Source organism: Cavia porcellus, unplaced genomic scaffold (assembly GCF_034190915.1).
Source record: "Cavia porcellus strain 051 isolate PalLab524CR breed Dunkin Hartley unplaced genomic scaffold, mCavPor4.1 scaffold_26, whole genome shotgun sequence".
NCBI classification, from domain to species: Eukaryota; Metazoa; Chordata; class Mammalia; order Rodentia; family Caviidae; genus Cavia; species Cavia porcellus.
Genome location: NW_026947509.1, coordinates 3,539,066 through 3,552,015, shown reverse-complemented (window position 1 = coordinate 3,552,015; position 12,950 = coordinate 3,539,066). Strand labels below are relative to the sequence as shown.

Genomic DNA, 12,950 nt, shown 5'->3' with positions numbered 1-12,950 from the left:
AGGACAATGGATGGGCCCGGATCCGGTAATCAGCTGGAACCGAGGCGCGGTTTGTGTTTTCCCACAGGAACCGGGACGAGAACCACTGTGGATACCGGAGAGACTGACACGGGCAACAAAGCCCTCGACTGAAGATCAGACCTGCCCTACTGGAGATCCATCACAGACCAACCAACAAGATGAATAGAAATAGCGGTAGCCCGAAATGGACAAGAAGATCCTCAGGCATATGCATGGCTCGCTCGCCTAGCCTACGACCGAGTCTAGGGACGGTGAGCTTCCCACACTCCTCCTCTAAAAAATTATGATATAGCAGGGTAGATGAGTCAATGACGGGTAAGAGCGTGCCTCCCCAGCATGACTCGACCTAAGCCAGGCCCTACCCCATCCTGCACGTAAGCCGCTGGACTGTTAGATGCTGCCCAGGTCTAAATTTCTCTCCGAGGGGATTTCTTTACGGAGAGGAAATGAGTGCAAGCTTGTGTGCATCCAGGTTCCGTCCAGTTTGTGCCTGGCCCTAGAAAAAGGACGAGGGCCTCAGGGCCTTGGCAGACCATGGGACGGCCGACCAGGGTCTAAGCCAAGGACCTACGGTGGGCCTACGCATAGGGCATAAGCCTCTGCACCCAGTCCAGGAAGGGCTACGATGCGCACATTCATAAAAAATAAAAAAGGGGGAGATGTTGGGAGCCGCAGCCCCGAGCCCGGTCGCCTCACTTGGCGGACGTGAGGCCTGTAGTAAAGAGTGAGGCCTGAGGTAGATTACCCCTCCCATCGAATATGTTAGTTTCCTGCTTACCGCGTAAACAACCCGCTCAACAATATAGTCTGCCTGGCAACTGATGATGTTAGCCAATCAGCTTGCCTTGCTTACTTTAACATGATTGGACACTGTACCCGTATATATACCGGTGCCACCCCTGGGCGGAAGAAGAAGCCAGATAGAAGCCCGGAAGTAGAAGCCCAAAAGGAGCCGCGGAGAGCGGACCGGTAGAGGCTTTGGGGCAGGCTGAAGCACAAAAGGAGCCGCGGGGAGCAGACCAAAGGAGGCTTCAGCTGGGAGAACCCAGGGCAGGCTGTACGGAGAAGGAAAATAAAAAGAAAAGGTTGTCCACTACCAGACTTTGTCGTGTGTCCTTCCTGCCGGCCGGGAGCGGACATCGACAGATAGGCAGATATATGATGCATACAGAACTCCAGCCACCTACAACCAAAACAGAACCACACCCAGGCATATAATAATCAAGATCCCAGAAATTCAATATAAGAACAGAATATTAAAAGCTGTTAGAGACAAGAAACAGATCATCTATAAAAGAAGGTCCATCAGAATCATGGCAGACTTCTCGACACAAACCATTAAGTCAAGAAGAGCCTTGAAAAAAATATTCCAAGCCCTGAAAGAAAATAACCTCCATCCCAGATTGATATACCCTAAAAATCTGTCTGTAGAAATTAATGGAGAAACAAGATGTTTCCAAGATAAAGAAGAACTTGGGATATTCGTGACCACTAATCCACCTCTACAGAGAACTGCAGGGCATTCTAGAGAGAGAGAAAAGTACTAGGATTCCAGGAACAATGGCAGAGAGGCCTCAATGAATGGAGCAAAAAACAGAATGAAGAAGACAAGCAGACAACTGATGGCCAAAAAAGAGCATAACAGAAATGAGGCAGAGAAGGTTGATTATAAACTTTAATATAGATGGCCTTGATACACTAAATTTATAAAAAAGAACCACATGTAGAGTAGATCAGGAGGTAGGGTCCATCGAGATGCTATTTATAGGAAATATAATTAACGTGAAAAAGAGTACATGGACTGAAAATCAAATATGAGAAAACAATGCTCTATGTGACAGAGAACCGGAGAGTAATAGGGGCAACTAGACCAGTATTTGTGGATAGGTTGGAAAGACAGGCTTTAATAGGTAAAGGAATATAATTAGAGATCAAGTCCAGGAGGGAGAAGTTCGGAACCACTTAGATAAATAGCAGGTTGCCCCCCCCCACCCAATTTAAAACCAAGGGTCTTGGTGAGACCCAAAAATTCACAGTGTACCCAGGGGAAGTGAAAGGGGAGGGAGAGTCTTAAAAAAGATGGCAGAAAATATTGTTAATAGTGTATCAGGATTTAAAACCCATATTAATCACACCACTCTGCTTAGATAGATTTATTCTGTCCCAGTTTGCCTACTTGCATTAGATTTGAAGACACAGATAGTTATCCCAAAAACATCAGGATATAGTACAGTAATCATCTTTAATTTCCTGTTAACTTCATCTGGAGCCCTGTATGACTTATACTGCTTTATCATGACTGATCTTAGTTAAATCTGGTTTGTTTGATTGCTGTTTGGTATTGACAGATTTTATTCAAAACTGATATGATTGATAGTACCAAATCTGAGAGTACAGGCAACTACACTGAAGATGACAAGACTCACTACGATACACATTCTGGTTTGATTATTGCCTGTTTTTCAAGTTTTGTACTATATACAAAGTTGTGCTTTTATTAGTACTGTTATGTACTGAAATATTCAATTATACTATGCTGATGATATAGCCAATTCTATTGAAGATAACAAGAGAGAACACAAGAACTATAGTAGAACTCCTTGTACAATGGCCTTATATGTCTTTTTCATTTCATGTGTTTATAGGAATATAGTTTGTTTTGTCTTGCTTTGTTTTGTTTTTCCCTCTAATATAGAAAGGATAGAAATACATATTAAGACTCATGCATGTGTAGAACCTATAAACAGTTTATGAGAACTGATCTTACGACACATGATGAAATGAACAGATACTATGAAGAAAAAGAGACACTAAATAAAGTACCCAGTGCTGAACCTGGAGTGTCATAATGTGAAACCCAGCAATAGTATTTTTCTTTGTTCAGAGTGATATTAGCCTGCTTAGGTTTGTTCAGTCTCAACATAATTGAAGATATGGATAACTGCATGTATGTTTAAGTGTATAGGATTGATAACTATTTCTAAGTTTTTGTTAGATAGTTGAACAGAACTGGTTGCAGTCTCACTGAATCCCCATTTTATATGCTCCACTTTAGTATCTTGAATAACTATTTGTAAGGGGACAGTATGTAAACATCAACTAGTGATTTCTTACTGTTTATTTTTTCTTTGAACGTATGTATTATTTCTACCCATTTTCTGTTTTGTTTAGTCTTTCTTTAAATAAAATTTAAAAAAAAAGAAAATCTCAACAGTAAGCAAGTTGACCCTGAAGAAGCAATAGCAGGACTTGAGGAAAGTACCTGAAAATGGATTAGAACATATGCTCTGTAAAAATGAAAGCAAGACACAGTGAAAAGATTACCCAAAACCTGATACACAGTTCTAAAAGAACCAATTTCAGAATCATTGACCTCAGAAAATGTGTTGAGATACAGACTAATGGCACTTAAAATTCTACCCATTAACTGCTTTAGAGATAACAATACGCGATATAATTATTTTTATTATCCTATTATCTTGTTATGAAATTTTGTTTTACTTTATTGCATAAAATAAAAATAAATAAATAAAAATCCATTCACTGAAATTTTGCAGGAATTTCCCCAAACTTGGAAAATGAGATGAATAACCAGTTAAAGGAAGCACTTAGAGCACCAAATAGAAATGACCAGAAAATAATCTCCTACAACACATCATAGTCAAAATGCCAGAAATTCAGAACAAAGAAAAATATTAAAAGCTGTTAGACAGAAGCACCAAATTACTTACATTTTCAAACCCATCAGAATAAGGGATTTCTCAAAAGAAACCTTAAAGTACAGAAGAGCTTAGAATGAAGTTTTCAAGCCCTGAAAGATAACTACCAACCATATTATTATATCCTGAAAGACTTTACTTCAAAGGAGAAATAAATAAATTCATAACCACCAAGATAGCATTGCAGAAAATACTTAGGAGAATCCTAACAGAGATGGGGACAAAAACAACCATGAAGCCAAAGGAAAGACTGAATCTCACTGAAACAGTAGTTGAATGAGAAACAGATTCAAACACTGGAAAAGCAACAAAATGACAGGAATTAGTGTATATCTCTCAATAATAACACAGTGTAAATGTTTTTAACTCTCCAATTAACAGCTGCAGACTGGCAGATTGGATCAAATAAGACCCGTCTATCTGCTGCCTACAAGAGATACATGTTACCTAAAAGACACACAGAGACTTAAAGCAAAAGGATGGAAAATGATGCTCCAAGCAGCTGGAGCCTAAAAACAAGCAAGAATAGCTATACAGTAAATTCACAACTTAAGAATGAGTTCCACTGGAGGAGAATGTAAGTCGGATTTGTTTATAAGTCCAACAAAGTGACTCTTACACATTTTAACACAAGATACAGGGTAAAGCATTAAAAAATCTTCACATGTTCCATGATCTTGTCCTTGTCCTTTAGAATTGTGCCAATGGTTGAATAGTTCATCTTATAAGAATAAGCAACGTCTACAATCTTGTCACCTCAATCCGATCTCTCAGTTTTCACTTTTGTGTCTATGATTACTGCTTTGTGTTCCCTAGAGTTCCCTCCACATCACTACTGCTTTTCCTCTGGCTTCCAGACGTCCTGGGGTTTGACTGAGTGCTGTACTGCTCAGGATACTTAGGATCACACTATACAGTAAGCACACAGAGCACAACTGGGAGGATTTCCAGCAGACATATGAGATACTTTCATGATTTGTTAGCATCTACAAATCTTATATTGCAAGATCTGTTAGTATCTGTGAAAGTATCTGGGACTTACTGTGCTTATACTCAACAAGATGATGTCAAACCAAAGTTTATCAGAAAATACAAAGTCAATTCATTTTGGTAAGAGAGAAAATTCATCAAGAACAGATAAAAATTATAAATATATATGCACCTCATTTCATAACACAAGCACTACTTAATATGAAAGGACAAAAAGACACCAATACAATCATAATGGGGAATTTCAAAACCCTCTCTTACAAATAGACAAGTCAACTAAACAAAATAAAAATGAATCATAAGAGTTACACTGCACATAGGGGCTGAGGGTTTAGCTCAGTGGTGTAAGTGCCTGCTTGACAATGTGAGGTCATGAGTTCGATCCCTGGTACCAAAAAAAAAAAAAAAAGAAAGAAAGAAAGAAAGAAAAAGAAAAGTTACACTGCACAGCAAGCCAGATGGATTTAAACAGGTATCTACATTCATTCAACAGCAAGAGAATACATGTACTTCAGCCATAGAACTTTCTCCAAAATAGACCATAGACCATAAAGCCCAACAAGACAAAAGATCTACAGACCAAGAGGCCATAAAGGTGTCTTAATAAATACAAAATGATTGAAACAATCTCATACATGCTACAGGTCACAGTGGAATAAAACTCAATAGCAAAGAAAACCTCAAAAACTATACAAACACAATGAAATTGATTAATGTATTTTTCAGTAATCAGTGGGGCACAGAGAAATATGGGAAGAAATTTAAAAATTTCTAAAATCAAATATTAATGGAAACAGCATATCAGAATCAGTGAAACACAATGAAAGCAGTTCTAAAAGACAAGTTTATAACTGTATTTGTATTAGATGAACAGAGTAATTTCAAATGAATAACATAATTGTCTATCTCAGCATTCTAGAAAAAAAAGAACCATATCCAAAGCTAGAAGGAAAGAAATAATGAAGATTAGCACAGAAATTAATGGAAATGAGACTATGAAAAAACAATACATAGGATCAATGAATCAAAAGTCAGTTCTTTGAAAAGATAAGATTGATAAGCCCTTAGCCAAACTTACAAAACAAAGAGAAGGCCACATTAATAAAATTAAAATTGAAAAAGGCAAAATTACCACAGACACCATTGAAACCCAGAAGGTTATTAGAAATTATTTTGAAAACCTATATTCCAATGAATCAGAGATCTAGAAGAAATGAATAAATTAGACACATATTACTTACAAAAGTTGAAACACAAAGATATCTTAAAAACCTAAAGAGACCAATAATAGGCAATGAAATTGATACAATAATAAATATTCTACTAACTGAGAAAATCCCAAGACCCACAGGAGTTACTACTGAATTTTGCCAGATCTTTAGAGAAGAACTCATACCAATACTCCTCACTTTTCTATGTAATAAAAAGAGAAGGAATGCTCTGAAATTCCTTCACTGAAACTGGAATTGAGCATTGTTAAAGCGTGTACCAGTTTCCTAAGAGAATCTCATCATGTTGTATTACTAATATGCTCTAATATAAAAGAAATAGAAATTTTCATCTAAAATTCATATGAATGCAGAGGCCCAGGGTGGAGGGGAGAAACAGGATGGAAGCCATGCCCGCCATGAGAATGCCAGTGAAAACTGCACACCGCACCCCACCCCATAAGCAACCAGTTGATTCAGAGGAACCAGGACTGAAATGATGGCAGCTGAAGTAAAGAAACAATCTAAAGCTTGTATTGTTTGATTGGCTTTGCAAGCCTAAAGCCAGTGATCTGAGCAACTATTTAGAGTACAACAATATGCAATAGAGTAATTATGGTAGATTCCCTACTGATTTAATTTTGAAGTCCAGAATCAGGTTCTCACTGTTTTGTTTCATTTTATTGTTTTGTTTTATCCCCTTTAAAGTAAAAAAGCAAAATTCATATGTAATTACCTGAGACCTCGAATAGTCAAAGCCTCCTTATAAAAGAACAAAGTGGGGGCTGGGGATTTAGCTCCGTGGTATAAGTGCCTGCCTTGCAAGCACATGGTCGTGAGTTCAATATAGTTCCTCATTTCAACATGCATTACAAAGCTACAATAATCAAAATGGTGTGGTGTTGGCCTAAGGACAAATAGATCAGCAAAATAGAATAGAGATCCCAGAGATTATCCCTCACATGTGTTTGAATGATCTTCAATAATAGGATACCAGGACCACTTAATGGAGAAAGGATTCTCTTCAACAAATGATGAGAAACTGAATAGGTACACGTAAAAGAATGAAGTAGGGCCTTTACTTATACCAGTTATAAAAATTAGCTCTAAATGGATTAAAGACCTAAAATTATAAATCTCTTAGGAGAAAATAACATTGGACTGAAGTGGTAAGTTCTGGGATATGACACTAAAGTCCTAACAAACAAAAATTAAAACAGAAAAAAGGGCTACATCAAACTTCAAAACTTTTCACATGATGGGAAAACAAAGTGAAAGACCACCTACATAATGGGAAAAATATATCCAAACTATCTACCTGATAAGGAATTAGTATAAAGAATGTTCAAAGATCCCCTACAACCCAGAAATAAAAAATGAAGTAGCATAATTTAAAAATGGACAACAGACTCAGACATTTCTCTAAAGATGATACACAAATCCAAGTATGTGATGCTTAGATTACCAGCATTTTTATCAGAGAAATGAAAGTCAAAGTACACTGTGATGCTACCTCATATCTTATGGGAATGATTACTATGAAAAGAACAGTAATGATAATGTTGGCAAAGATGTGAAGAAACTGGAACTTTCACACACTCCTGGTGAAACTGTAAACTGGTGCTACAACTGTGGAAACAGTATGGATCTTCTCAAAAATTAAAACTGGAGTTGCAATATGATCCAACAATCCTGCTCTGGGTGTTTATCAAAAAACTAAAGGCAGAACTTGGAAGAGACACTTGCATATATCCACGCTCAGAGTACTCCTTACAACAGCCAACAGGGAAACACAACTCAGAAGCCCCAAGGAATAAACAAACTGTGGCATAAACGCACCATGAAATGTTGCTTAGCCTTTACAATGAAGGAAATTCTATGCTCAAACACACTGTTTGCTGTTATGCTAAGTGGTGTAAGCAAGTCACAGAAGTACAAATACTGACTGTAGCAGTATCTAAATAAGATTCCACCTATAGTAACAGAGAGAAAAATGGTAACTACCAGCATCTTGCAAGAATGGGGAAAGGAAGTTGTTGTGTAATGTGTAAAGGGTATGGAGTTTCAGATTTGCAGAAAAAATTTCTGGAGATACGTTTTGCAACAATATAAATACATCATTAACCAACCTGCATATTTAAAATGCTTAAGAAAAATTTACGTTATATGGGTTTTTCACCACAATAAAAATAATTCTTTTGTATGTTAGTTTTATTCAAAATGGTGCTTTTCTCAACAACAAATATTGCTAATCGTCCCCTTTGTAAGGAGTAATTAAAAGGTAAAGAATTGAACTCTTATAATATGATTGCTTTTCCTTTTCTATTAGACATATTTGAAATATGTAAAAATCAGCACCTTCAGTGGCTGTCGGTGTCACAGTGGAGGCAGTGTCAGCACATCGGCTGGCAACTGGAGCCCTTCTCCCTGCTGTGTAAATCCCTCCTGTCCAACCCGCCACAGTGGGATGCATTTAAGAACAGCAAGGCTGTGTATTCTCTGATGAGCATAGCGTTTTGCTCAGAGACTGCTCCACCAGAAAGCATGAAACCACTAAAGGAAAGTAAGGAACCATTGAGGCTAATATCTAACTTAAGTATGTATAAAAGAGGGGTAATTCACTACTTTTCACTGAGAACATTAAAGAACATAATTATGACATAAGCACACATTTTATCCCATGTAATCTTCATAATACTCTTGTGAAATGATTTTATGAACTTCATTGTTACAGATGAGAAACTGATGAATATCAGAATTGGAGTGCGATCAAATATATCACAGTAGTCTCTTTATATCACATTAGTTTGGATCTTGAACCCATCCATCCCTATACAGGTCCTTCATTTCATATAACAGAAGATATGTGTTCTAAAAATTCTTTAGAAAGTGGACCTCACGTTCAGTGACTTGCTGTTTTTGTCTCTTCCTCTTTTTCTCCTCTCCTCTCCTCCATGTCTTTGCAATTTGTTTCCTTATACATTTGTCTCCATTTTGATTCCCGAAGTTGAGTAGCCAGTTGACAGTAAATCATTTTTTTATTAATAGTTGCTGGCCAAGCTGATTTGTTTAAACAAGTGTGATAATTCACGTTTTTGCAAACAATATGAGTTCCCTTTTTCCAACAGGAAAAAATTATCCCAATATGAAAAGTTCTAAATATTTTAATTTTAGCTTAACTACTAGTAAGTTTAAAGGTCCTTTTTTTTTGGATTTTTTTGACCATTTGAATTTTTCTGTTCATATTCTTTATCCATTTTTCTACTGGATTATCTCCTTTTGAATCATCTGTAAGAATCCTATTAATGTTTTTAGTTAAACCTTTGTGTCCTTAAGTATTTTGTTTTTCTGGTTTTTGTTTGATTGGTTTGGTTTGGTTTTGGTTTTTTCTTAAGCATTTTTCTAAGTCTATTCATTGTTTGTTGGATTTGTTTATGATTTTTGTGCTATACAAATGTTGGAATGTTTGTTTAGTCAACTATGACTATTTTCATAGCTTCTTGGTTTCCAATTCTAATTAAGAAGGTTTTCTTCTTAGGTGATTAATGGTTTATTTTGTTGTATTTGTCACAAATCACTTTGTAATCTGTGGTGTATTTTAATATAATAATAATTTTAAGGATCTCTTTATTGACCCTTTTTATAAAATATCTTTTCGTTTTACTGTTAACACCAACTTTATCCATTTATAACTAGATTTTCATGTGAATTTTTTAAAAAATCAGCATGCCATTATTAGCTACACTCAAAAAAGGTATTTGTGTATAAAGTCAGACTTTGGGAAATGACCGTGGAAATGTGAGGTAGGTAGAGGTGATGACTGCAGCCCCAGAGAGTTGGAGGGGAAGCTGGGACAACTCCCCACTACGTGGGACTGGGACCCAGCAGCAGGGGCAGGAGGTACCCAGGCGTGATGTCCCTGAGTCTGTTTTAGGTGAGTCATGTCCTCTGCTCCTTGTGAGTGTCCTGTGTTGTTCTGTTGCCGTATCATTGGAGTTGACTCTGCTTTCAGAGCAACCTCCTGTGAGGTATGAAAGAGAGTTGGAAGGGCCTCAAATCTTATAAAGCTCAAAAGTCAACTATGTATTTTTAAAAAAACCTTTATACTTTTTAACAAAAATGTATATTGTGACAACCACAAGTCAAATACAGAGTATTTGACTGTTAATTTCTAATTTCTTTTTCTAAATCACATCTAGCTGAATTTTTGAATGAAAATGAAGAAGCGTGTAATCCTGTAAATTTTCCCTGGGAGAAACTGACTCCATTTCAAAGACTTATTTTGGTAAGTTGTGCTGTGAGAAAACAAAAAGGTAAATGTTTCAAGCACCTTATACAAATCAATGCCTTCAAATTAGAATTTTATAAGCAAAATGTCTTGATCTCTGAAAGTCAAGCTTTACTGAGTGTTAGTGTTAGAAGAAAGCCCTTACTTGCCACCCTCAATGTTTCCTTTGTGTCCTAGCAGAGCCACGGTCCTGGCCTCCCCCTGTCTCCTGGGGAGGAGAGGATTTACACACTTGGCAGATTTGAGAGATGAGGGAGTGCAGGGCTCAGTCCCTTTCGTTGTGCCTGCACACAGCACTTTCTACTCCACTCCTGCCACACTTGTCCATGTGGCCTGTGTCCACCTGTGCAGGTGCTCTAGGGAGGCCAGCAGTCTGCCCTGGGGCCCAGGGTTGGGCGTGCTGCCAGCCTCTCCTAGCCTTCCTCTGCCCCTGAGTGAGGGCGAGAATGGGCCTGCTGTAGGAGCCAGCTCTGCCATTTGTGCTGCTGTATCTGAATTCTCAAGAAAGTAATCCAGAACTCTCTCTACACTGTGAAAAAGCTTCTGACTTTCACTTAGCCATCTAGTTCAGTGAGGGGAGAACTCCTTACTTCCTTCCTCTCTTGACCTTCAGGCATCAGTGCAGCCTGGACAACCAATAATTATCCTTGACTTTCATTAAATTTTATTTTTACAACACTTTAAAACTCATTATAGATACTGAAATCCCAATATTATATATTGTGCTCCCTTTTCCAATCCACCTCGTAACTCAGAAAGTTGAATCTGTAACCCCATAGAAATGTTATTGGAAGTCCAGTGAGTTAATTCCAATCTGCCACCTCCAATGTAACCCACGGCAAGAGTAAAGACACTAAGACATATGCAAAGTTATGAGCAACCAAGGGGTCGTAAATCCAGTCCAAGTGAGATATCAAAGCTCCTGATCCAAAGCCTCTCCCAGAATTTGTTGTCTTGTGAAGAAGGAAGTGGTTCCAGGATGAGTTGCAGTAAGGATGGTGGGAACTGTGTGAGTAACCTGAGCTGGCTGGCCAGGTGGGGAGAAAAGTATCTTTACAAAATGCACGGAGAATGACAGCAGGAGGAACTCAATCAGGGTGTTTCAGGAGGCTGTTGCTTCAGTTTGTGGTGTGTAAACTTTTGTGCCCTGTGGAGTCAGCCTCTTACTTTGAGGGTGGTACCAGCTGACAGCCCTGGAGCTGAGTGGCTTTTCCCTCCCACTGCGCTGAATCCTTTACAGACAGGACTATATGAGGAAACAGAAAGCTATCAGGTCAGCCTCTGGGATTGCATATCAGTTGCTTAGAGCCAATTAAAGGGAGAAGGGAATAGCACAGCCTGCTCTATGCATCTCAGTGTATGGAACGAGGACTGGATTTATCTAATGTTGCAGCGGTTGTTCTGCATTCAAGGAGAGGTGCCCAGGTCGTCTTCTACAGCAAAAAATGTTCACATCTGGCTTATAGACATTTTTGTTGGCCTACAGGTTTTTTTTTTCAAATTTTCAAGTCCAATTTACTATAAAACAAATGAATTTGAACCTGTGAAAATCTTTCTTAGAAGATTACCGTCTTAGTCCATTTGAGCTGCTATGACAAAACACCATAGACTAGGTAATGCACAAACAACAGAAATATATCACTCCCAGTTCTAAAGGTTGGGGAGTCTAGTATCAAAGCACAAGCAATTCTCTCTGTCAAGGTTGCTCTGCCTCACAGATGACTTTTCTGACTTTGTCCTCCCAGCTGGAAGGGACAGAGGCTCCCTTGAACCTTTTTCATACAGGCACCAAAATCAGTTCCTCCTGACCTAATCACTTCCTGAGCCCCACCTCTTACTCAGCACTCCTGCTTTGTGGGTTGCAACTTAGGAGTTCTGAGTGACACAGTACTTGGTCCATAGCAACTTCCAAGTCCTTAAGTAAACTAGGTAAAATAAATACCATACACTATTTTAAAAATTCTGTATACCTTTACATCTTAAAGCGAACTACTTTGTGGTTTTTTTTCCACTGGGATATTACATGCATGTTGTTTCATTTGAGCTTTTTTTTTTTTTTTTTTTTTGTCTTTTTCGGTACCGGGGATCGAACTCACGACTGCCTGCTTGCACGGCAGGAGCTTCTGCTGCTGAGCTAAATCCCCAGCCCCCTGAGCTTCATATTTCTTTTTAACCCTTTCTATGTGTGCAGTACCACATGAAGCACAATCAGTAGACAGCCAACAGCCCCATTGATTTCCAGACCGCTGCCATTGTCCCGAATGGAAATCCTGTAATGTTAAAGTGTTTATACTTTTTGGCTATTGTGAATAATTCACCTGTTAACATCGGTACATCTTGAGGTTTTATTTTGCTTTTGTTTGAATGCTTATTTTTAATTTTGGAGTCAAAATTTTCAAATTGAGAAAGTCCCCATAAAAACGCAGGTTTCTGGCTTTTTTGGAAAATTAGAAGATAAAGCGCCGTGCACCCACACTCTCCAGGAGCTAATGCTGAGAGTCTGCGACCTCGGTCCTGGCTTCAAGGCTGAATCCCACTGCCAGCTAGCGTCACACTCGCTGGAGGACGATTTCTTTCCACTCAAGTCACTTCCTTGATTAGTTACCAACCTGGCCACTGTAGACAGGTCCATACATTCACATACCGACTGGCATAGTCTTGGCAAGAAATATATTTAAGTTATGTTGACAAACGCAAAATGCTTAACAGTCTTCAAAGCAGAAT

The 12,950-nt window shown here is 38.4% G+C and overlaps 1 protein-coding gene across 1 annotated transcript in view; it reads left to right on the top strand.

Annotated features, from left to right (window-relative positions):
* Dnah14 (dynein axonemal heavy chain 14) overlaps positions 1-12,950 on the top strand; it is a 345,721-nt gene that overhangs the window by 289,408 nt on the left and 43,363 nt on the right. The window contains exons 71-72 of the mRNA XM_063237535.1: positions 8,268-8,501; positions 10,138-10,223. Of these exons, the coding sequence (XP_063093605.1) occupies positions 8,268-8,501; positions 10,138-10,223 (320 nt within the window). The remainder of the gene's footprint in view (positions 1-8,267; positions 8,502-10,137; positions 10,224-12,950) is intronic.